Genomic DNA, 26,533 nt, shown 5'->3' with positions numbered 1-26,533 from the left:
AGAACCTTGGAAAATGTTCTTGCAGGATGGTATGACAGGAGTATCCAGAACGCTCTGTCCTAGTTGTTTGCTGGAAGCTGTGGCCCTCACAGTTCATGATACCTAACCTTCTTAGGCTTGGCCTGAAGTTTCATAGGGGCATTTGCTTCACATTTGTGGCATAACATACAATTAAGTGTCTGCCATGGAGACAAAACATTTTTGCAACAACTACATTTCAGAGTATTTCTTTCCCTGGTGGTTTTGAAGCAGTAGGTGGATACCTGTGTTCAGAATTCCCTCACCCAGGTGTTGTCTTTCAGGTTTTCTAGCTCGAGGGTGACTGTTTATGAAATTTTCTGTCTCTAAGAATGATTTGTAAATTATTTTCAAAATTATTAAGGAACCAGAGTAACTCTAAAGAACACTATATGACAGATCCAAATAAATGACAATTCTGTCTCATTTGTTATAGTTCATTTAATACATTAACTGAAGACAATGAATTGTTGAATCAAAAAATCCAACACCAGAAGCTGCTATATAAAATATTCACTTGAACTTGAAGGTGGTTAAGAGATTACAATCCAGCAGTTAAATAAATTGTCAAGAAGAGAACCAGAAGGTTTCACAGGGCTGTTGTTTAATGTACTTGTGATATACTAAAAGAGATGGGGTTGCATAGTTCCCAGAATAAAATTTTGTAGCTGAATGACAGCTGGAAGAGACTTTGATGAATCTAATGTCCTTGATAAACTGACAGCATGTTGGCAAGTGAAAGTCAGTATTGACAAATATAGGAAAGGTTTTATTTTAATTAATCGTGTACATAACTTGTTTCTGTATTAATTAATTTATAGACACCCCACTGTAGACAGCTGAGTAAAAAATTCTAGTTAGTTTCTGCAGCCTCTCAGTGAAAGCAAACAAAATTTCAGCATGACAACTACCAAGCTATTTTGATAACAACCAAATAGACCTAGAAGAATTTTAAGGAGAGAAGTCTTTGGACGTTTTAAATTGATTAGATGATACTTTTTTTTTCTTTAGCTAGAACATCTTGTACATCTTTGAGAACAGATACTTTGGTTTTAAAAGCATGTATGAAATGAAAGCAGCCAGCATTGCCTGGAAGCTCTCCAGTTAGACTCCCTTTTCATGTGGGATAGGGACAAACTTCAGTCCTCAGTTTCAACCTTGGTGATAGCAAAACACGAACTGATGAGGTCAAAAGGGGAAAAGGTGGCCATAGATCTCTCACAAAGAAAAGAAAATAATTGCATGTAATATATCACTTTCCTTTTATTCTTGAGTAACCTTAATGAAAATTAACCTAAAGTTTTCCAGAGTATTCTGGCGTCAGCCATGTGGCCCTCAGTTTTTTAGTCTTGCTAACATTAAATTATCTTAATTAAATTATCTTAATCTAAATTAAATTATCTTAATGTGCATTTACATATGATGTTTTACTAAAATAGTGGTCTTGCTCTTCAGCCCTGCACTTTGAATGCAGGATTTACAACTCACATTGTACTTAGAAACTATCAGCAGAGCAAGTTGTTTAAGACGATCAGGCATGGCTCCTGCTTTACCTCTAATCTTTTATCTTTTAGCAATAAGTATTTAATGTGCTGTATTATTAAATGTAAAGAAAATTCTGAGAAAACTATTGCATAAAGAAATGATGAAGCCTTGTTCTGAGCAGCTGTTTTGCTTTCCAACATGAGCTATAATTATGGTAATTGCAATGATAAATGTTCCTTTTAAATGTGGTTTCTAGTGAGTATATCCCACTCACTTTTTCAGGGAAAACAAATCCCACTTTTAAGCACCCAAAAGCAAATATTCATTTCACATTTTCTCTTTCTTTTCCCCTTCTCATGGATCTACAGAAATTTATGATGAAGGTAAGCAAGTTAAACATTTGGTATTATACTTCCTTTGAATTCCTACAATTTAATTCCTTCTATTTCTTTATTTTTACCGTCAGCATCAAACTTACCTTAATTAAATAAAACATACTGAATTTCTTTAAAATTTGGATTTAGAAACCACAGTGACTCTAGTTTGAATTGCGGTTATGGTTTATTTAGATCATGAAGGACCAAAGGGAATCACCTTTATGGAGAAAGGATTTTTGGCTGGTTTCTCTAGTTCTCATTTCATGCTTATGCTTTCAGTAAGAATGTAGCGTTGTTTGGTAGATACAAAAATCTTGAGACAATGAGTAAATAACAGAAGTCACAGTAAAACATTTGGGCATTTTGGAAAGCAGGTCTTGTAATGATTTGGTGTCTGAGTGGGGTGGGTGGGGAGCCCTTGGGATGGAGCTGTCACTGCCTCAGGTCAGCAGGCATTTACTGTAGCTCTGCTTCTCAGGGCTGCCTTTTTTTTTTTTTTTTTTTTGGACAAATCACTCGGTGAACCTATAAACATTTAGCATTTTAAATACCTGACATTTGAATAATTAGCTGCAGTTTTCACCAAAATATGTTGTTTATCTATTTTCTACTTTAATTATCAATGTCTATTCCCAATTCAACTTCTAAAATACTGATTTTCCTCCTGTAAGAGTTTGCTTTTCTGTGGTATGGTCTTGCTTCCTTGTCACACTCCCAAAGGGAGAAATTCTGGGCTAGATAAGCAGTTCTATTTTAAGGGCTGGATTTAATGATGTCAGAGGAATTTTCTTAGCATGATTCCTCTGCTTATCCATCTTTTCTTCCCACTCGGCTGTCTGTCTTATTCTTTATCTGTGAGTTTCTTTCTCAAGTGACAAGGATGATTCACATTCCTTGTATCATACAACAACAGAAAAAGCTTAGTCACAATCCTTAACCTGTGAAAAATGCCTCCCTCCTCCACTTATTCAGCTCTAAAATAACCAGGAAGATTTTTATTATTTCTTCCATGTCCTATGCAGATAAGGAGAAGGAGTATGGGGGAAGAGAAATCTTCACTAGACTAAGGGAGAGATGGATAAATTTTATTCTCTTGGGCAATTTTTTTTCCAAAACACTGAAAGTGCTTGAAAGTAGGTGTTTGTAATGGAAGTATTGCCTTAGCCATAAATATATATGTTTGTTTTAAATATAAGGCTGGAAGCAGATGATCAATATTATTCATTTTTGATTTATTTTTACTACTGTGCCTGGTTTTCCTTCTTGTGAAGTTTTCCATTACTGGGGAAGTGATAATGTATATGTGCTGTCAGAAATATTAATAATGAGGTATATTTGAAGTGTTTCTAATTCTGCCTTCCAACAGGTCAATATTAGCAAAATTGGGATCATTTAGCTTGGGGCTGGAAAATATTTGTCATCATTACTGATGTTCCCAATCTTTTTAATGTAGATAGTAAAATATTTCTGTGTTCTCAACTGAATAAGACATGCTTATGTTTTTTATTGGCCAGTTGATTTATTCACATGCAGATTTTTATGTGATATTTATATAAAGCATAATTTCACATTGTGATGCAACTTTTAATTCAAGATAACCTTAGGAAACCTATAGTTTAGATAAACTCTTTTTTCTGTTTTATTTTGGGCTTGGCACAAAATAGAAGGTAACCATTGATCATGTCAGTGAAAGAAGTTTATTTGTTTCTCTTTTTTTTTTTTTTTAAATTTACTTTTTTTTCGTCTTTTTTATTTGTATCATAGTGGCCATCATTATCTAAGAGCAGGTACCAGCAGTCATCAGTCATACTAATCTCCATGCCTGAGTTTTTGCAGCACTTACTGTTTTGTAGTGAATTTCTGAAAAGTCAATTAAATAAGTAGTGGTTTAAAAGTAAGCTATAAAAACTAGAATATGTATAACATATATAATGTCTTGGTATATTCAACTTCCTGTTTGTTATTCTGTTGTAATATATGTATGGGCTACAGTGAGACAAACAGATTTTAGACTGTTTGAATTCACCCTTTGATATTGCTGTTAAGTGATAGGAGCAGAGTGAAGGAATATTAGCTCAGTGCCATGTGTCAGTAAATTGATTTACTTTACACCTTTAAATTCTTAGTAACTAAATGCTGTGGGTTTAGTACCAGCCACTGGAAATGGCAGCCCAAGAGCACAGTAATTGCAGAAGGGTCTCATTAGCTATTTGGATTTTTTTGGTAGAAGAATTCCGGGCTTCTGAGCCTGGGTGCTGTTCCTTAGAAAAGGTAATTCTGTCTGTTTTGTATCAAGATTTTTAAAGAAAATGGATACTTCTATGAGCAAGAAGAACACGTAAACTTCTTGGCTCACTCTCTAGTTTTGTTTGTAGTCTTTACTGCTTGCAACATTTTCAAGTTCTCTCATGCTACTGAAGATTTAATTTCCCAGCATTAACATTCCAAGTGTTAGTTGTTTAGTTTTGCCTTCCTAATCTTGTCTCACAAGCCTTCTAGCTCTGTTCCAGGGTTACTTCACAAGTTCTGCAGTGATTCAGCCTGTTTTCCACACACTCTGGTTTCACCACTGCTTGGGGTTTTCTGGTCTCTTTGTTTGGCATTCGTCTCACAAGACTGAAATGCCAGTTTTACAGCCATGGATATTCTAAGCTCCCTGTATAACTGCAGGCAGAATTCTAAGATTTTAGGTGGGCTGAATTACTTACCAAAAGGGCTTTTTCCTCTCCACTGGCTATTTAGTTGCCTTAGGCTAAATTAATCTGTGTTTGTATTTTGTCATGAAGTGTATTAGGTCTAGTTCAGAAAGAGTTCATTTTCCCCACTGCAGCCTTCACAGTGCTGTGCTTTGCATTGGTATCTAGAAAAGTGCCAATGATATACTGGTGTTTTGGCTACTGCTGAGCAGTGCTGGCACAGCATCAGCACTGTTTCTCCAGCGTTCCGCCCCCACTTCAGTAGGCTGGGGGTGGGCAAGATTTTTGGAGGGAACACAGCTAGGACAGCTGACCCAAACTGACCAAAGGGATATTCCATACCATAGGATGTCAGCTCAGATACGAAAACTAAGAAAAGGAGGAAGTGGAGGCATTCATTATTTACATTTGCCTTATGGAGCAACCACTACATGTGCTGAAGCTGTGCATCCTGGGAAGTGGCCAGACATTGCCTGATGCAGGGAAGTAGCAAATAAAATCTTTGGGGTTTTTCCTTTATTTGTGCACATGCATGACCTTTCACTTTGGGTTTAACAAACTGCCTTATCTTGACCTACAAGTTGTTTTCCATCTTACTTTCACTCCCTTGTTCAGCTGAGAAGGGGGAGTGACTTGGACAGTTGGCGTCCAGCAAAGGTCAACCTACCACATCAAGAATTTTTTGTAGCTTTTCATAAACTGTAATTGATCATGGTGGTATTAACAGACCTTCCCATATTTTCCAGCTGGCTGTTTCCTAGTGTCAGCAAGAAGCTCTCATTAGTCATCTAACTTACACCCAGGGTTAAAAAATTTAGACAGTGTGTAATTGTGGGGAATAAGAGGTCTCATAAACCTGTGGTTGTCTCCTATTCTAGGCAGCTTGTAGGACTGCATAATTGCCAATTTTAGATAAATACTGGTCTTCATCAACATCAGTCTAGAACAGATTAAGAAACTGCATATTAATAATGAAATCAATAAGTGAGTAGTTTTGACTTTGCTATGGAAATATTTGCTATGCAAGTATTTATGTGTAGAACCATAGTGAGGTGGTTTTAGACTGTGGGACATCCTTCCCTCCTATTCCTCACAGTTCTTTTTAGTCTCTTCCTGATTTCTTTCACTTCCTTGCTAATTCTGCCTTCTCCTGAGGGATAATTCAAAAGCTTTCAAGATCTCCATTTATTCCATATCCTTCCAGTAATTTTCACTCTACCTTAAGGTTGCTTAAATGCAAACCTTTAATTTCCTTAAATGAAATAAATCCTAAAGAATTTTATACAAACAAAGCATGTTTCTTATGCATTCACAGTTTTCTTTTTAAAGAACTAGCTCATATTAAATACTTTTATTAACCTGCTGGTTTAAAAATGTTCCTCAGCATCTTGATAAAGGCATTGATGCCAACAGCTTTACATCTCTGATCTTGACACAGGTTATTTCTGACTGGGAACAGCATAGTCCAGGGCCTAAATGTAGTTTTACTCAAAATGTGTGGTAGTTGATGTTTTTCAAGCCAATACATGTGGTCAGACCAAGATTTCCTATTTGACTTCTTTTCTTAATGGATCAAAACCACAACTTCAGGATGTAATGAATTCGTCTGCATGAAAAATTTGACAGCTGCAATGTGGGTCCCATGGAAGGGAGTTGGAGAAGCTTCCATCACCGGAGAAACATGTAGGTTTTTTACATATAATTCTTTAGAGCTTCCATCACTGGTGGGTGCAGTTTCCTGCTTGGTTTATTTTTGTGGTGGTGATGGTTTTTAATTTAAAAGGGTTCATAGTAGGTAACTGTAGGACATTCTGTGTTTAATTCCATACTTCTGCTTATACATTTAAATTTAAATCTAGATTTAGAAATAGAATTTTTTTTCATAATTTTGTAGTTTTCTAACAGTACAAATATTAGGAATAAACTACTGAACTTCATGAAACTTAGAACATACTTGTAATTTGGAGAAAATAATGCCTTTGCATTTATATTTACAAGTGGTTTTATGGATAAGTGTCCTCTGTTTATCATGCTGTTGTCTCCAGCATCTGTTTTATGCTTAAGATGGCCAACATTATTGTGTTCCATTTTAATGAAGTGTGAGTACTCAGTGATTTAAAGGACACTTTTTACTCCAATGTACATATGAAACAGCCACTGATTTTACAGTCATATACTAATACGTAACAGGCATATTTGAAATTTTTAATGTTATCTTGAAGTATTTACCTTGGACAACACTTTTGAAGGAAAACGGGGAGCATGTTGCTTCTTTTACTGTACAGCTTCTGTACATACTTTCCCATATTAAAAGTATTCAGTGCCATGAAAATAGTTGTGTAGTATTTTTTTAGAAATCCATTTAGAACAAATATTGAGTCATCCTAAGTTCCATCTAGACTGCTAGGGCTGGATCTGGGGCACAGAGGAAATACGAGGCTGAGCAGCTCATTGCAATAAGGTCATGATTTACCATTACAGTTAGTTATATGGATTGCATTTTTGAAGGATTTGCTACTGATGTCTTGTCATTTATTGTTTAATTTGATTTTTTAAAAATTTTTATCTTTATAGGTCCTTCAAAGCTATTTTCCCCTACAATTTACTCTTTGTACTGTCTTTTTCCCTATAGCACGTGTCAGTAATTCCATTCTACTGACACAGACCCATAATGGAATGAAGCAGGAAAAGCCATTACATTGTTTTAAAAAGTCACTGTGTTATCTTGTATGACTTTTTCTAGAGTGTGAATCAGTTCCTGTGTTCTTGTGACACATTCAGTATTTTTAAATTGCTTTTGTGGGTGACTAGACGTATTTGAATAGCCATGTGCTAAATGCAATTGCTGTCATGCTTTCTCAAGCATTAGATTTCTGAATAATGACAATGTTACATACAGAAGCTTTGTATGTACATACATAGAAATAACTATCTTAAGTATTTGCTTTTGCATGATTGTCTTTCTCTGGTACCTCCCTGAAGCTCATAGCTTCTTCCCTCTTCTCACATATTTGAAGATTATGTAGACCTGTGAAGAAAAGCCAGCAAAGAAACATCAGCATTTACTTGCAGTAGAGTGCTTGCTGGTCTACAGGAATGTTTTTCTCTAGTAGAAATAAGGCTGTTCTTTTGAAAAGAATGGAAAGGTAATGGTTATCTGACTCAAAATCATGGATGCCACAAAGCTATTCACCAGCCTCTAAAAAGTCTCATTTATAGGTTCCCAGAAGCACAAATGGTTCCAAAGCACTTATTCAATGTCACCATGATTAATTTCCTGGAGCTTCTCATGTGAGTCCAGGATTGTAGCAGTGCAGCTGTAGGCACAACAGTGCAGGTGCTACTGAGTGGATTTTTGTACTTATGACAGTCAAGTATATACAAAATTATACAGATACAAAGGGTTTTTCAGGTCCATTGTAACATATCTTACTGCAGTAAAATAGATATTTTTTGGTTCAATCTAATTAGAAATATGTTGTTTCATGTTATGCTACTTCCATTGTTTGCAGATTTTACTACATAGTTTATAGGTTGGAGTGCTTGAGTGCCTTTTGGTGGTTTAATTCTCTTTCTATTAAGATAAGAAGGAAAAATAAATATTTCCAAATTTTAGTTTATTTTTCCATTATTTTTGTTTCAAGATAACACTGTTTACATCAAATTAAACAGCTCAGATCTTATAGTCTGTGCTCATTGCCTGGTTTAACAATGCGTTAAACTTGAAAGCTGTGTATATATTTTGAATGCTAACTTCTTCAGCTCTAATTCTTGTTATTATATCCTGCCTTTTCCTTGGAAATGACTTTTGGGTAATGAGATGACTCCAAATTAATCTTGTCTTCCAGCTGCAGAAATATTAGATTAGGGATGGGCAGTTTACGTGAAGTTTTCACAAGTACTGTGAATTTGCCCCATATGCTTTCAATCTCAATTTACTGTCTTTAGTTTTTGCCAGTTCTGAAGGCTTTTCAAGTCTTATTCTAAATCCCAGATTCTTGGGGGATAAAATAAGAGTTTTGTGTTAATATAGTTCCTTCTTCTGAATGGCATAGCTTGCAGAACATCAATGGTGAGTTCTTCTTTGAACACAAATGTATTTTTGCCTACCATGGTTTTATTTGAGGAATGTATTTTTCAACTTAGAAATTATTCTGAAAATTGGAAATTAAAAACCTAAAGAAAATAAGACTCATGATAAATAAAATGGTTGTTAGGAACTTTCTTGCATTATAATACCATTCATATATTTGTGCAAAGTCTGTGGGTGTTATGGATTGAATTAGTCAGCACTGTGGCTTCCAAGAAGTCTTGCTTGCAGAGTTTTCTGAAATGTTTTTATTATTGCAATATTACTAGAAACTTGGTAAAACTTCAGTGGCAGATCTCATCTTGGATTTTGCAACTTTACCACAGAAGTCCAGGTGTTTAACTTTTAAATTTATTTTAATTTTTTTTTTTCTAATGGAAGATTTACAGCTTTCTGCTGGAAATGGAATGGATCATTTTGAAAATCAAGGATTCTTTCAGTAGACAATCATGGTCCAACCCCTACTTCCTATGCAGTTTTTGGCATAAAGATAAATACTGAGTATTTAGTTATGAAATGAGCCATTAAAATAGGAAATGAACTTAGAGGTATGTACATATCCTGGAAGGCAAGCTCCAAGGTGGAAGGCAGTTTCATAGAACCAGCTTTCTTTTCTAGTCTTTCCTGTATTTTTCTGTTTCATCTTTTCAATTCCCCACTACATGGATGGTTTGATTATTATTTCCTCATCAGAAACCTCTAAGTGGAAAATGCTTAAAATGTTTTTGCAATTCTATTTTCCATCAAAGAAAGGAACAGCAAACTTGTTTACATTTTTTTTAACGGGCAAAATATAATATTGGTTAAAAAGAATTCCTTTAATCCTCTTGGAAAAATTATCTAAAACCACTCTACCATTTTTCACAGAAGTGATTGAAGTTGTTTTGAGCCAACCTTTTTCCTGTTCAGCTACAAGTGAGCATTTAACAAAATAGGTGACTAGACAGACAAATCAGTATGGCCAAAGTAAGGGCAAACTAACATTGCTGTGATTTTGTTGGTCACGCTACTCCTCTCATCTTTTGTACAAAAGGCAACTAAATCTTTATGTTAGATATCAAATTTATGGATAGTAACACAGAATAATTTTGATAAAAATATTGGTGAAATGCTGGTAGGGCAGTATGTTCACAGCAGTTTTTTTCCTCTTTTCCCAATTTTGATGGGCAGCAGACATTCAGCATTCATCTTTGGCACAGTGGCCTGACATTATCAAATGTCTTGTTCTTTCCTTGTGCCTTTAGAAAAAGGGATGGTATTAATGCTAGCTCAAAGCTAAGCCTTCATATCTTACTGTCAAGACTGTGTCTATGACAAACTCCATGACTTTGATTCTTTCTCAATACAAATTCACGTCATTCAGTCTTCCAGAGAGGTTATTCAACGTTCCTCCTTGCATTTTGACTGCTATGCAGTTTGTTTAAAGTCAAAATATACCTTGTGTCCGTCCAGCTGCTCTTTTCGCAATAAAGATAAAAGTCAGAAACTTTCAGCAGTTTCTTAAAAGTGCTAAAATTAGTATTTTTGAAGTGCTCACTTTTTCACCACCTATTCCTATTATTTTTTTTATTGACCAAGTAACTCAAAGATCAACAAATGCAAATGCATAAAAGATAAAGAAAGGCAATGAGTAAACAAAGAGGGCAAACAACTGTATGTTGCCACCATAGCTATTCAGTTAAATTGATCTTCAGCACTGAAGTATAGTTGCCAGAGACATAAGATAGTATGACTGTTTCCGGTTTATTCTGTAATGAATCTGATGCTCCAGTCAAACAGAAGGTCAGTCTCCTGTGGTAAAAGAAAGGATATAAATACTGTATTTAAGAAATTAAATTAGGAGTCCTATGTGGAAGAATAATGTTGCTTATGGAATTGTCACATTTATAGACTCACAAAATACGTATTTTTCAATTCTGCTTGAAAAGTATGGTGTGCACGATGTTACATGAGTTGTTCTGTCAAATATGAACTTAGGCTCTTGACAGTGTCTTGTCAGACAGTCTCTGCTCCTGTCCAGTGCCAGTCATCTACATCTCAGTCTAAGGAATAGATAAATCTTCAGCACAAGTTGAAGCATTGCTCATGCTTTAACAAGATTTATTTATTCTTCTATGAGTAGTTAAACTGATTATTGATAATTAGAAATGGTAATGAAAATGTGGAAAAAATGGTTGTAGTTTCTTGCGATAAAAGTATATTTTATTACTTTAATTTTATTTCACTTGAAATTTATGCTGCTTTTCTCAAGAGGAACAATTACTTGGGCATGATTTCTGAATTTTCATAATCCCCAAGTACTGTTGAGTTAGCTTACCTGTCCTAGCAGATAAAGAATTCTGTCTGATAGTATTTAAACAGTGGAGGACAAGAAGTCTGCCAGCTGATGTTCTTCAATGTGGTTGATTAATACTTTTTGGTAAAATGGGGAGAATCTTTCAGAAGGTACTCACTCTGCATACCTTCTGTATTTAAAAGTATATAATTTGGAGGGAAAATGGGTGAATATGGAGAGATTTAACAATACGTAAGTGTGTCAAGGGTAGCATGACACATCAAAGCTGCTCTTCTGATTTCAGTCCAAGGAAGAAGGATTCAAGAATCTAGAACATATTTTATACCAAATAGGTGATGGTACAAAGTACGTAATTTTCTCTCATCTTTCTTCGTTTCTTTCTCAAAAAGCCCCATTTTATTATGACGTACTACTGTATTGTTTCTTTTTATCTTCCAGTCTGCACAAGGTGGTGGTCATCGAACACTACTCTACGGGCATGCAATCTTGCTGCGCCATTCCTACAGTGGCATGGTATGTAACAGGAGCTGTGAGCAGCAATGGTTTCTTATTTGTATGAAAGTTGTGTTTGGAAGTGCCCACCCTACTGCCACTTACTGATATCTGGAGAGTTATTCACATCAAAGAGACATTTTACTCGCGGTTACTGGAAACCTTTGTGAAGGGTAGATGCTTGGAAATACCAAACCAAGCTGGTTGTATCTGGGTAAGTGCTAAAAGTAAGTCTGGCTCCCATAGTGCTGAATCGTCCGTTCATCAGTCTGAGTTTGTGAATTCTCATTCCTTTTGCCTTGGATATTCCATATTGCATAAGCCTTGACTGAATCTGCAGCTGGCATCTTGCTGTCAACCTGAGCATATGTTGAAGTCTGAGTGGAAAAGGAAATTCCTTCTTGCATGTATTTTAGACAGAAGTCTTAGTCTTCAATTCCTTGATGAATTATATAGGTTACAACTCCTTAACTACAGATGAGGCTCCATGGAGCTGAAATGTGATTCAACTAACTCCTTTATTTCCACTCTCACAATTTCCTGTCTCAGTGGGAAGATAGCTTGGATAGACTGAGAGGTTATTTTAGAACCTATATCTTTGTCAAGTCTCCTTGAGTGCCATTCAGTTATCAGGCATACATGTTCTTGATAGTAACTAGTGGGGATAATCTAAGAATAGTTAATCCTATGTTAATAGGTTGTTATATTTTAGTGGATTATCAGAAGTAAGCAGAACAAGTACTGGATGCTTTTTTCTTTTGATAGTATCTATGCTGCCTCTCTACATCTCGATCTTCAATGGATAAGCTGGCATTTGACGTAGGATTGCAAGAGGACACAACAGGTAAACACTAGTTGAAAAGACTATATAATGAAGAATACTTTCAGTCTAAAATCAGAAGAGACATACATATAAATCTTGTAAAAAGTAAAAAAAAAACCCTAAAGAAACCAAACAATATTCTCATGTTTAAATATTCAGTATCTTATCTTTATATTTTCTAATAAATTATTTAATTTCTTTTCTGTGATATATAAATATGTCTATTTATATTTAAATTTATATTAGTGAATATAAGTTAAGGAATATTCCCAGGTTTTAATTCCTGTAAAAGCCTTTCACTGATTTATTTTTTAAACATGTATTATTTTAATAAAAATTCTATTTAAACTGTTGGTGACTGGAATTTATTTTAATTTTTTAAAGACTAATACTACTTCTTGCAATGTCATCGGTTTGGTGTAATTGTTAGTTAGACGTAAGTTTACTTGTTTTTTAAAGTCTTGTTCTAACTAGGAGTGGTAAGGGTAATGACTGCAACAGTTGAACAATTTGAAGATCGAAGAGTTCTCTTCTGAAAATCATGCTTTTTGTTCAGGAAGCATATTGGAAAGTAAGGTTTGTCGTGGGAACAGAATTTTTGACTCATAAATGTTAGAGACACTAATAATCAATACAAGTTGAAGAACATATTTAAATTTGAATTTATGAGATCTATCAAATATTGTTTTAAGCAGCATTTTAAATGGTTATTTTAATTGCCCTTAGTGACGGTTTGCTCTATTTCTTTGTCCTAATTCTCAGTGAAATATTCTTTGATGTCTTTTCCAGAATCTGTTAAGAAGGTGACTGTGAATCTTTAGCAAAAGCAACCTGGACCAGGTTGCCTAAAGAACACAGAGCTGCCTCCTTACTCTGGCATCACTGTTCCAGAGGTCTTAGTCTGCTGCTTATATATATTATTTCCAGCTGAGTTTCTAACAAGGTGGTGCAGGAATGATACTAGTTACTGAAAACACATGAACATTTGGTTTAACCAACTGAAAACTGGATCAGAACTATCAGGGCTGAGATAGGTGTGAAAGTAATGTCAGTAAGATTGGGCCTTTTCTTTCCTATTTATTTCTTTGCTCTTACTTAATATTGATATAGGTGAGGCATGCTGGTGGACCATACATCCTGCCTCCAAGCAACGATCAGAAGGAGAAAAAGTGCGTGTTGGAGATGATCTTATTTTAGTCAGTGTCTCTTCAGAAAGATATTTGGTAAGTTATATAACAATATCTGTACAGTTCTTCTACAAAAACAAAACAAAACAAAAACCCAAACAGTTACAAAAAGTGTTGTAATAAAGTGTGGTTTACATTTCCACCTCCCAAAGTAAAACTTAAGGTGTTTAAACTGTTTTTTATACCATTTTGCAATGTAAGACGCTGAAGGTCCTTTGAGTGTTCTGAGGTTAACAATGCTGGTACATATAAATTAAAGCTTTTTACCAAAATTTTATTAAGATTATGTACAGTGTAATATGTAGAGCTACTGACACATCAGAATTAAATGTAATTAAAATTCTTAATGATTAAGTATAGTTGAAATACTTAAAAAATTTCTGTAGTAGCTGCTTCTTATCACAGGCTTATATAACTTTCTTCATCTAAGTATCTCCCATTTTTTCTATGATGAAATACTTCAACACTTTAACATGAATTCTTTTGGAATTCTTGGTGTTGCAAACAGCTAAACTATTCTTATTGGCAAAAGAAGTTCAAAATAAGAAGAAAATAATTCTACTGGAGGCTTTTGAAAAATTAACCATAGTGATTCAGCAAAACAACCTAAAAGTAGAATTTCTGAACAAGAGTTTTTTGAGTTTATCAAAAACTGTTTCGGATCTAGGAAGGCCACAAAGATGGTAAAGGGTCGAGAGAGGAAGCCCTATGAGGAATGGCTGAGATCACTTGGACTGTTCAGCCTGGAGAAGAGGAGACTGAAGGGAGACCTCATTGCAGTCACAACTTCCTCTTGAGAGGAAGAGGAGGGGCAGGCACTGATCTCTGCTCTGTAGTGACCAGTGACAGGACCTGAGGGAATGGCCTGAAGTTGTTGTCAGAGCAGGTTTAGGTTAGATATTGGAAAAGATTCTTTACCCAAGGATTATTTGGCACTGGAACAGGCTCCCCAAAGAAGTGTCCAAATCACCAAGGCCGACAGACTTCAAGGAGCACTTGGACAGTGCCCTCAGGCACATGGGGCTGTCCTGTGCAGGGCCAAGAGTTGGACTTCATGATCCTTGTGGGCCCCTTCCAACTCAGGATATTCTATGATATCTGCATATAACATTAAGTTTTATTCACTATTATTCACTTTTTTTTTTCTATGAGACATTATTTTTTATTTTTTTACAGTATTTAGGAAAAAGTGAATAGCTTAAGAAGACTTCAATTATAAAATTGAAAATGTTCTTCCATCTTTTGGAAACACATAGGAAAATGAGAATATAATTATTAGAATATAATTGTAACGTCTACTTAGACGCTCAGTAACTCATTAAATGAGTTATTTTTTTGTATTTATGTATTCTGTCAACTTTCTCATCATCTTTGCATTTAAAGATTCTTTTAAAAGGCTACTTCTATGAGAACTGCAATTAGTCTCAGTGGAAAAACAACTTATTTTGGACTAAATTAATGAGAAATCTGATTCATGAAAAGGTTTTATTTAAAGACACTGGATTTCATTGAATTTGGTTGCTGAAGTCGAATTTTGCTCCAAATTGTGTCTCTCTGTAGGCATATGCCTGAACTTATACTTCCTGCCCTCTAATTAGTAAATCAGCTCAGCTTTTTATATTATCTAAGTCCGTGCGTCAACTGTTGATTCTCAAGGCTGTCACATGCACTTGGATGCAGCAAGATGCGAGATGCTGTCTGCAGAGACTGTTTTGTCAACACGAGGCGTTAACGCGTATATTTCATCTTCCATGCAAAATATCAGTATACTAAAAAGAAATTATATTTTCAGTGTAGAGAGAAATGACAATGAATTACAGTTGTAAAATCATTTAGAGCTAGGCTTTAATGAGGGTTTATTGAGCCTATTTCAGTTATACGGTGCTGGTTTGCCAGTAAGGTTTCAGCAAATTAATTTTGCTCTTACATGCACTCACACATTTTTATAAACAGATGTTTTTCAAGACTAAATTAAGAGCTGGTAAGCTATGTACCTTCCTAATCATAAAAATATTTGGGTTTTTCCAACCTATTCAGTAGTTATATTAGCACTGTCAATAAAGTAGTGAAACTTTTATGAAAATTCAAATAGTTGATAGAAACTGTATTAGCCAGTTACGAATGAGTGAATGTTTTTCGTGAAAGCTGCTTCTCTGTTTTAAACTGTTTGTCTTACTCCATTAGGCCATTTAGAAAAATAACTTCAAAGGACATTAAGTTTGAAAAGAATACATATATTGTAAATATCTAATGATGCATATATTATAAATAGTAGATTTTTTTCATCGAATGCAGTGTCATGTTATAGCTTCTATTTTCTACAACTCTTAAAGGAATGCAGGAACTTACACATTTTACAATAGTTAAGAAGGTGGAGAGGTGAAGTTATTTTTGTGAAGCTGCTTGGACTGTGAGACCAAACAAGCTGTATTGAATCTAGCTGAGGGAGGCTTTTTCTAAGGGTATGGAGTTCCTCAGATGAATCCCTTAACAGAGAATAATGTTCATCAGGATGCTGAGGGATAGGTTTCTTTATGTTGTATATTCTATGGTTAAAACCTTAGGAAAAAGTAAGTTTTCTGTCAAATGTTCTGCATAAATATGCTGTTAGGAATAGGGTTGGAATATCACTTTTTCATATTGCAATATATTGCTCTATGTTTTCAAACAACTCACTAATTCTTTCCGAATGAAGACAAATAGGTTAAACATCCTGGGGCTAAGATGTGCATATAAAAATAACAGATGACTAGAGTTCATTCACAGGGCATGGCTTTTTAAAAGTGTAGTCAGCTTTTAGCTGAATTTATATAATGTAAGAGGAGAGCAGAAGTATGTCATATTCATTAGTTAGTCTTCCAATTTTCTGACTGTAGCTTAATTAATTTAACACTGAAATCATAAATTCACAAAGTCAGTGTAGTCAGTAGATTAATGTTTATGCCTCATTTGGTTAGCAACTCCTATTAAGAAAATATCAGGACTTTGCTATAGTTCCCCTTTCCCACTTTCCACACAAAAAAAATTATTTTGGGAAAATTGGCTCTATTTTTTTTCCCCAAAGAGTGATCTTTTTACTTGAAGTGAACGAGAGCTAAACTTATAGGAAGATCAGTGTTAAAATCATAAGTTAAAGGTCCAGAGATGTGGATTTTTTACTGTTTTTTGACTCACAACAATGTCCCAAGGCAAGTCATTCACTTGTTCTGACTCTAAATATCTACCTATACAATGGGATTTTGGATCCTTATTTTCCTGTGTAGAATTTCTGAGGGAAAGCGCTTACGTAAGTGCTTGTGGCATTATATAACATGTGAGCTGCATTATTGCCAGATACTTCAGAGAGGAAACTTGGCTCTGCTGAACCCTGTTAGCAAAAAGATGTTCTACTGTAAATATTGCCACCATTTAAGTTCAAGCTGGAGTTGCTATATTTCCTTTCTTGAGGCAATGCAGCCTGATAAAGAACAGATGTAATATTTCCAGCATGTTTCCCCATCTTGTACATAATAGTATCTACCTTTGCACTGAGGTTTGCCTATGCCTGTTACTAATTATATATCCTGATTTTTTTCAGTATTGTCAATTTTCAATAATTTAGAAGTTCAAGTAGCTCTAATTTTTGTCAAATTTATGAAGCCCCTGAACTCAGTCTTTTAAAAATAATTCAAGAAAAAAACCTTAAACATGAAGTTGAAATACAAAATGCATAAATGAAGATAAAACTGAAAATTTTTATCCTTGAGGCCAGTGTTATTCTGGCTAAGCAGTCAGGAAGGAGAGAAAAAAAACCCCAGCTTTGAATCTGCAATGCACAAATTTCAATATAATGCAATAGTTTCTGTACTGTGGTATATACGTGGTTTCTAAGTTGCTGTCTCAGTGACTGCAGTGCTGACCTGCAACTGCGTTATGCAGATCTGTGAACAAATCTTGATGTTGATTTGATTGAAGTGATCTTTTGTTTTAAATTTTTTCGACTACTGGAAATTAATATGGAACTAATTGGAAGCTTTCCTTTGAAGTGTAAGCTTTTCCTTGAATATTTTTATCATGGATAACTAAAGGCAGAGTTCCCTTTCAAAAATAATTTCATCCAAATTAGATCAAACTATTTTAAAGGTGGAGCTGATATCTGTCATTACTCCTGGACAGAAGGACAGGTTCCTCAGTATTGCAGAGGCACTGCCTTTGCATCTTCTTGCATCAAATATGTTGTTTATTTTCAGCTTTTTATTTTATTTGTCTTATTTATATGCTTGCAACAGCTTCTAAATATCTGTATCATTTGTTGGTGCAATAGTACCAGGGAACACATAAGTGTGTGACTTTAAAAAAAAAAATTAAAAAAATTATTCTTCTCTTTCAGATTTTTTTTTTAAAGTATGAAACTCAGTATTGAGCTTTGCTTTCTTACATTTAAATTCACAATTCTATAATTTGTTATTGTTGAAAAAATTTAAAACAGATTTAAAAAAAAATAATTTTAATCTGCATAAACAAACCTGAAATTAGTGGAACCAAGGTAGTGTTGAGCTGCTCTGTTACACTCATCATAATGCAGCTCCCTTGGAGTCTTTATACACTTAGAAATGTTATTGTGGAGGCTGGTAGAACTTCCCAATAATTAAGGTTGTCAAGCAGCTCTGCCTTATAGGGTCCTGCTTCCAAGTGCTTATAATCAAGTGCTTGCAATGTGAAAAATCACTTACTAGAAATAGTAGCATCTATTTCTGGGGTTTTTCCCTTGTTTGGTTCTTTTTTTAATCAGTCTGAGATAATTTTTTTTAGTTAATCTAGAAGAGGGCAGATGTTACTGAGCTCAAACACAGGGAAGAAAAAAATCATATCATTAAGAAAATTGATCTCATTTTCTTGTGTGCTTCTTGGTAACTTAAAAGAAATAAAAAGAGGAAGGAATAAAAAGGCAAAAAGCTCTTCTTGCTTAAGCTTAATAAAGAAACATTCTTCTGAAATAATGGAGCTTGGTCATGCCCAGGGAAGATTGTATAAATTTTCTTTTAGTAGCTGAAAGTCTGATGACTGTTTTACATAAGCTAGATCTCTTGTGCCTCCTGTGTGTTAATGAACTGTTTAAACTCCCTCTACAGCGAATAATTAAATACACCCCAACCCTGGTGGGAGTAGATATTCCTTGAAATGGGTTGCTCAAGGCGGGGATGAAGTCAGGCACTGTATTGACAGCTGAGAACTCAGTGTTGTGTGTGCTGCCGGTGATCTGCTGTCATTTAAGATATGTGGAGGAAGAAGCTATGATAAAGTAGAAGGAACAAAAGGCAGGTGATATATCAGTGACAGGAGTGGGACTGAAGCGGGAAGGAGGGAAACTGAGTGGGACTTGATGACTGGCTGAAAGGATTGTCAGCTGAAGGCAGGCAGGCAGTAAGGGACTAACAAATTGTCTGGGACAAGAAGATGGTGATGAGCAGTAGGCACCTGCTGGCTGAGGTTCAAAATTTAGGGCAGAAAATCTGTGTGGTTTTGAGAATTGATAGAAAAATCAGTGGAGTGGGACTGGGAATGAAGGATGACAAGTGAGATCTGTAGAGGAGTGGGCTGTCTGGGAAGAACCAAACTGTTGGACAAAGATCCAGAGAGAGAAATGTCTTGGGCCAAGAAATGAGAAAAGAATTGAAGGTCAGGAGTTGAGATGAGTTTCTGAGATGAAGTTTAATGCTGGCTGATGTGGGAAGAGGTTGAGTGAGAAAAATAGCCTAAAGACCCTGCTTAGGCTTTGTAGGTCTCAGGAGAACCTTCTGAAGCAGGAGAAAGTCCTAATTCTGAGTGATAAGGTAGGCTTGTAATTGGGTCAGGAAGCTGGTTTGGCTATTTGAGAGATACAGAATCATAGAATGCCTTGGGTTGGAAGGGAACTTAAAGATATTCTAGTTTCAATCCCACTACAGTGGGCAGAGTCACCTTTCACTAGACCAGATTGCTCATAGCTCCATCCGACCTGGCCTTGAACAGTTCCAGAGGTGGGGGGCAATCTGTTCCAGTGCCTCACCACCCTTTCTTGTGAGAAAGGGATAAAGATTTGGTAAGGAAAAGAATGGTAGAGGCCTGGAGCAATTAGGCTAGATAGCTACCATCAGCAACTCTTCAGGAAACCCATTGTATTAAGGCACAGCAATCACATGTGGTATGCTGACAGCCAATTTCCGTTGTAATTATTGTGTTAGTTTAAGTGGAAGATGTTTAAAAAATGGTGTTCAAGTTATCCACATGAACCACAGGTCACTGTAACTGTGGGATTTTTTATTTTTTTATTTTAAATATAAGAAAATTACAGGTAAATGATACCACAAAAATTATTTTATTAAATTTGGAAAAATTACAGGCATTAGAAAATGCAAAAATTATGACACTAGTATATTTTTATGAAATCTCTTAAGTATACAGTCACACTGGCTTTTTATGGAATGTTATTTCAGTGATGATAAAAGTTAGATGGATGTGTCAGGGCTGAGCAGCAGAGAAGCTGTGGAATGAAGCAACTTTGAAGATGAAATTTTGAGCTGGGAATTGCATTTGAAAGATTGATGGTATGATGCTTAGTTAATTATTTTGCCAGAGGATTAGATTCTGTATCAGACTCTGCTGTGAAATTTGCTGAGCAGATCTTCTTGTATACTAGACTTGCTTTGCAGAGGTCACTACTCATCCCTTACTGGGAATATTCCTTACTGGAGTTGTGACTCTCTTGTCTCCTCCTTTTGCTAGAGGTTAGAGTCTCAGACTTACTCAGTCTTGATATCTGCAACTGAGGTGAATGTAAGATTTGCCTGGAATATTAAACTACATATAATGCAGTCTACAGGAGGAATTAAAATGATCCCTGTCACCTTAATTCGGACATCTTAGATTAATGAAAATTTCTTTGTGTAATCTATGTATTTCCATGCCCCATCATAAAATGGGCTATAATGCTACTACTTTGGGGTTTTGAGAAAATTAATTCATTATTTTTGTTGTGTTTTGTGAAATACTGTAATTGGTAGCAAGAGAAAAGCCTATAAGAAAATTAATAATTCTCTCTTCAAAGCTTTGAGGAATTGACTGTATTGAATAGAGTGTGAGACTGCAGACTGAAGACTGAGGGGAACACAAAGCACTGAGCAGTTGTTGACAAAGTGAACTCCTTTATTCTGTATATAAAATAAGGTAGTGCATGTGGAAAAAATTGTACAGGAACATGCCATTGAAGACTGTAATATAATGTGTTCACCAGAAGCCATTCTTTTTCCATAGGACTCTTTGTTTGTCGTTTCCTAACTTTTGATGCTTGCTTCTGTAAAATTAATATTTTGGTAGTGAAAGCTTTTGTGACTAATTGTACAAAATGATAATCATTTGGAAGCATAGTAGCTTATGTGCTTCAGGCTCTTTGTGGTTACTGTGCAGAAGGAAAGCTATTATAAAGAGGGGGAATGCAGACTCCCCCCATCTACACTCTGTGGGTTCCTTATGCTTTTCTGCCATATATCTGCAATTAGCCATATTCAGCTATGTGGTAGCTAAGTAGATGGTTTTTGATGGCTGAGTTGTAGTGACCATTTCTGAGTATCAGTGGGTTTTAGCTTCTACTCTCCCTTTGCTGATGGTACATTTATGCTGAGTGGAGGGTGAGAATTGATTAGTATATTGCTGGCAATTCTTTTTCTTTGTCATTGAAAAAATTCTCTTTGCTTTTGAATTTAGTGGTAAACTGTTTAAGCTACTTCAGAGAAATACAAAGAAATCAGGACTTCGTATTATTTCAAACCCATTGGAAATATCTTTTTTTATTGCAAAATGGTTTTCCCTTCCTAATTGAAAAAAAAGGAAAAAAAGGAAGAGGAGTGCATTTTGTTTTGTTTTGTTTAGTATTTCAGTATTCTTTATAGATACAATTACATTTTTTTTACTTATTTCTAAAGTTAGAAATATATCCAGTGTGAACATCTTCCAGACTGACCAAGGAAAACTGAAAGAAGCATATAAATCCCTCCCCTCCCCCTACCACACACACTTTGATACATGTGTTCTCACTTGTGTACCTCTTGTGGGAATGGTGTCTATTCAAGACTTGGAACATCTCAGAGGTTCTTAGGTCATTAAGAATAGGTGCCTAAATGGTTTGAAACTACTCTTCTGTTCTGATCATTGTAGTTTTTTCAAGTCAGTTGGCAAGAAAGGGGAAATAGCAAGGGCTGTCAGAGTCTCTGTGTACAGGAAAGAAAATAGCCTCCATTTCTTCCTGCACCTGCTGGTACTAACAAATCTGAAGGAGTGAAGTTCAACAAGGCCAAGTGCCGGGTCCTGCACTTTGGCCACAACAACCCCATGCAGCGCTACAGGCTGGGCACAGAGTGGCTGGAGAGCAGCCAGGTGGAAAGGGACCTGGGGGTGCTGATTGACAGGAAGCTGAACATGAGCCAGCAGTGTGCCCAGGTGGCCAAGAAGGCCAATGGCATCCTGGCCTGCATTAAGAACAGTGTGGCCAGCAGGAGCAGGGAAGTGATCCTTCCCCTGTACTCTGCGTTGGTGAGGCCGCACCTTGAGTATTGTGTTCAGCTCTGGGCCCCTCAGTTCAGGAAGGATATTGAGGTGCTGGAGCGGGTCCAGAGAAGAGCAACCAGGCTGGTGAAGGGACTTGAGCACAAGTCCTATGAGGAGAGGCTGAGGGAGCTGGGGTTGTTTAGTCTAGAGAAGAGAAGGCTTAGAGGTGACCTCATCACTCTCTTCAACTACCTGAAGGGAAGTTATAGCCAGGTGGGGGTTGGTCTCTTCTCCCAGGCAACCAACAACAGGACAAGGGGACATGGGCTCAAGCTCTGCCAGGGGAAGTTTAGGTTAGATGTTAGGAAGAAATTCTTTACAGAGAGGGTGATCAGGCATTGGAATGGCCTGCCCAGAGAGGTGGTGGATTCACCATCCCTGGAAGTTTTTAAAAAGAGATTGGACATGGCCCTTAGTGCCATGATATAGTAATTAGAGTTGGATCAGGGGTTGGACTTGATGATCTTGGAGGTCTTTTCCAACCCAATCTATTCTATGATTCTATGATTCTATGATTCTATGAGTGTGGTTGATGCTGCTGTTGCGTGCAGTACTTAAGCATCCTGGGAATTTCCTTAAATGAGATTGTACCTGCTTTGTACATGGTTCTCAAAATCCAACAAATAGTGGAAGAAGAAAATAGTCTTTCTTTATTATTTTTCTTATGCTATTTTCGCTATTTGGAATGGCCTGAGATTGAAGGAAGAGTCATCAAACTGCAAATGGAAATACATATTGATAAATAAACTGTCAGTATTGACACACTTTAGCCAAGAGGAAACCTAAAGCAAAAGTTTTCCTTCCTTTACATTTTTCTCTTTGTACACATGCATTTTTCGGAGAACAGAAATTTTCATGCAGAATGTGAAATTTAAAATATATCATCTAGTTATTCAGAGCTATTGTAAATTCAGCTATGCTGCTGCAATCACTGCTGAAGGGTTCTTGTGGAAATTACCATCTGATTTCTGAGCTCTTCAGTGAGCTTAAATACACTGTGTTCTTCTTGAAGACCTAGGGACTGAGTTGTGATTATGTTACTTTTCTGAAGAGCAGTGCAGAGTTTAAAATATACCATTAAGTTCAGTTGGGAAACCTGTAGTATCCTCAGAGATATGAGTCTGGGAGTTTATCCTTGAGAAACTACATGTAGACTGTAGTGTTAACTCTTATTCATAAAATAACATGATTTAATTCTGAGAAGAGGTAAAGAGCTGTTTTAGGGGATTATCAGTCTATTAGTAGGAAAGGCAAATCTAGCTTTTTTTGTTTGAGTCTGGACACCAGTGCAGAAAAAATAATATTTGGTTTAGACAACCTGCCTATAGTGGGAAAAGCCCATATTAAGATTGGAATAGACAGCAGGATTCCTGAACCCAACATATTTCTACTTTGCATGTGTTATTACTGCATACCCAAAAGACGTGCTATGCAGGTGGTCCTCACCGATGATGGTAACGTGCTACTTTTGCCACATACTGTGATATGCCAGCCAGCAAAGATCTGTGTAGTACCTATGGAGACTGTTCAGTATCAGTGTGAGTGTCATGTCCACATCCTGGACATTGCATTATGGAATTTATTTCATTTGGATAGCTTTATTGTGCTGAAAGTATAAAACCAAGCAGTCTGTAACCATGAAGTTACAGACAAAGAGCAAATTGCTTAAAACCCAGCGTTGAGATTGTTAAAGTATAGCACTGAAAATTAGACTATGCCGGGATAAATAACTGGCATCACTAGACTTTGGGGATTTTTTCAATACATTCGATATAACTGAATCCTTGGATATCTGTTGAGAGGCTATTTTATCTATGTAGTTAAAGCTCCGTTTTATTATTTTCTATGAATGGTTCCTGGGGATGAACACAATAGTTGATGGAATTGTAAATGGTAGGACACCTACCAACTGTAAATTTAAGGATACCACAAGGAACCTGGAGAAGTGAAGGGAAGAAGGGAATTGCAGAGGTATGCCTCTGCTGTTGTGGTCTTGTGTTGTATTAGGTCATTTAAACCATACTTTTTAAAGTTTCCTTTAAACCATACTTTTTAAAATTCCCTAGTGACTCAACTTGAGACATCTGGATTATAATCAGAGCTGCAACTGGAGTCAAATGACTGGATAAAATTGGCAGGTGTTCTGAAGAGAGATATCAGCAATTTGTTTTTGTTCAGTGTCCTGTCTATAAAAACAGAACACTAATTCAATTGATACAAATGTGTGTGAAAATAAGTTCATTGACATGTACAAAGCACACTGTTACAAGTACTCTGTTGATTGCAGATCTAAATGACAAAAGAGTTATCCTCTTCCTCTTTTGTCTACACTGAATGACAAGTTTTCCTCGAAAAGTAATATTCCTGCTTTGCTCTAATGGTTGAATTCCTCATTGTCACTAACAGGATCAATGTAGTGATATCAAAGGAAACCTAACAAAATTAAGGCCCACAGGGCAAAAATGGGACTGGAGCTGTGCTGCAGTCTAATCTTCCACCCTGTTCTGCCATTCACTATTTTATATAACAGCAGTAAGGGCAAAACAAGAAGCAAAAACTTGGTTTGTTTATTAATGTTCTCTATTGCATGTGCTGTGTAATACTGGTACAGTGTAAACGTGACTTTTGTGAGATGTCTTATTTGTATGCCATTGGCTGTTATGGGAGCCTTCTAAATGAGCTGATGTGCTGTTTCTTGTGCTGTTGTACAGCTAGAATATGTGCAGGTAGGAAGACAGAAGAACTCTACAAGTGTCATTGGGAATCTACCTTCTTCTGACCTCCACTGACATTTTTGTCTTTTTTTATCGTTAATTATTTTACCCAGAAGGTGTTGATTTTGGTCACAGCACATGGAAACAGAGACCATATACTACTCTATAAACAGTTACTGTCCAGCAGTTTAAAATAGAGTTCTGATAGAAGTGTCTAAATGTTAATGGACTTGAGAAATTATTACCTAATAAGGATAAACAGTATACTTTGAAAGAACTGCTTATTCACAGAACACTTGTTTCCATAATCTTATATAAGGTTATGTTGTTTGGCATTGACAGTGTATCAAAGGAACTGACTAAGGGGGTGGGACAAAGAATTTTGTATGGATGCAGTACAATATGCTTTGAGATAAGAATTTCTGAGACAATAATGTCACTGAACTACCTGAAACAAACACACACACAAGGAATTCTGAGAAGAGGAAGCACCTGTGGCACTTACTGTAAATAGCTGTGACACCGGCAGAAGATAGGGAATAACAGAGCAAAGGAAGGTCATCTGTTGAATGCTTCAGTAGGAAGAGAGCCTTTCAGGGAAAGATCATTTCAGATATGCTTGGATCCTGAAAACTTTGTGCAAGAATATATTTTGTGAACTCTCTTAAGTACCTTACAAAGTTAGCAGTTTTAGGAAGCCAGTGGCCTACAAGAAATATTTAAGTAGTGAAATACAGGTTAATGTCATATCCCAATATTCAAAGTTTCTGGAAAACTCCATTGTGTGTAGAAAGAAGAACACAATGTAAGAATGCTGCAGCATTTAACAATAAGCTCTTCAGAGTGTGTACTGTGGTCTAAGACCCCAAGCAGCTGACTGTTCTGTACTGTTCCTGTATGTTTCTTTGGAGCAAATATCCTGTTATTGTTCTAGCTTTATTTCTAATGTCCCTTGAAGAGTACCCAGGTCTAACTTTGTGTTTACTTACACAGTCAGTGGGAAAAATTTATGTATGAAAGAAGCAAGAGAATGTTTGATACTATTATTGCATACTGTAATGAGATTTTTGATTAACCCCAAACAAAAGCCTCTGTCTTTCCTGGTTTTAGCATCTGTCTTATGGCAATGGTAGCTTACATGTTGATGCAGCCTTCCAGCAGACGCTCTGGAGTGTAGCACCGATCAGTTCAGGAAGTGAAGTTGCCCAAGGTAAGATTGACTCAAATTTCATTATTGAAAGGCTGATGGTAAATTAAATACTTTAAAAATCAAATTAGTATGCCGAGTGAGGGAGTGGGTTTCTCTTATGTAAACATTCAGAATAATAAATAAATATACAAATATTCTGAAAACAGAGGCGAGGCTATATTGAAAGTTACAGTGATAATTTTCTACATATTTCTACTGAAAACTGAACAGTTCATTCAAGTCTCATTTTGATAAAGGTATGATAACATTCATTTTGATAAAGGTATGATAACATTCATCACATTTTAGATGGTTTTTGGTCCTGGTTTACTTAACATTATTCTGATGTATGAAGTCATGGTTACATGTTCCTGAGACTGACTAAAAAATGGTCAAGAGGCTTGGAAGCAGGATGTGAAATCCTAAGAATGAAGCTGGGGAATTGGTTTTGTGGGTAGCATATGGTTGGGAAGAAAAACAAAATGAGGGGAAAGACAGAAAGAGGACAGCTTTCAAGAATTATTTATTTCATTAAGGAATTAGGAAGGAGCTTTCTTAATGAATTATTTGACATTGAAAGGACAAGGAATTTATGCCATGCTGA

At 36.0% G+C, this 26,533-nt stretch overlaps 1 protein-coding gene across 6 annotated transcripts in view; it reads left to right on the top strand.

Annotated features, from left to right (window-relative positions):
- The window catches only part of RYR2 (ryanodine receptor 2), a 401,127-nt gene that overhangs the window by 153,807 nt on the left and 220,787 nt on the right, over nt 1–26,533 (top strand). For all 6 annotated transcript variants that reach the window (XM_050316682.1, XM_050316684.1, XM_050316681.1 and 3 more), the window contains 4 exons: nt 11,401–11,475; nt 12,220–12,298; nt 13,388–13,500; nt 25,851–25,950. In XM_050316682.1, coding sequence (XP_050172639.1) covers nt 11,401–11,475; nt 12,220–12,298; nt 13,388–13,500; nt 25,851–25,950 — 367 coding nt within the window. The remainder of the gene's footprint in view (nt 1–11,400; nt 11,476–12,219; nt 12,299–13,387; nt 13,501–25,850; nt 25,951–26,533) is intronic.

This window comes from Myiozetetes cayanensis, unplaced genomic scaffold (genome assembly GCF_022539395.1).
Source record: "Myiozetetes cayanensis isolate MyiCay16 unplaced genomic scaffold, myiCay2020 scf2-11, whole genome shotgun sequence".
In the NCBI taxonomy this organism is placed as follows: domain Eukaryota; kingdom Metazoa; phylum Chordata; class Aves; order Passeriformes; family Tyrannidae; genus Myiozetetes; species Myiozetetes cayanensis.
Note: the sequence above shows the minus strand (reverse complement) of the source record. Positions and strands in the feature narration are given on the sequence as shown.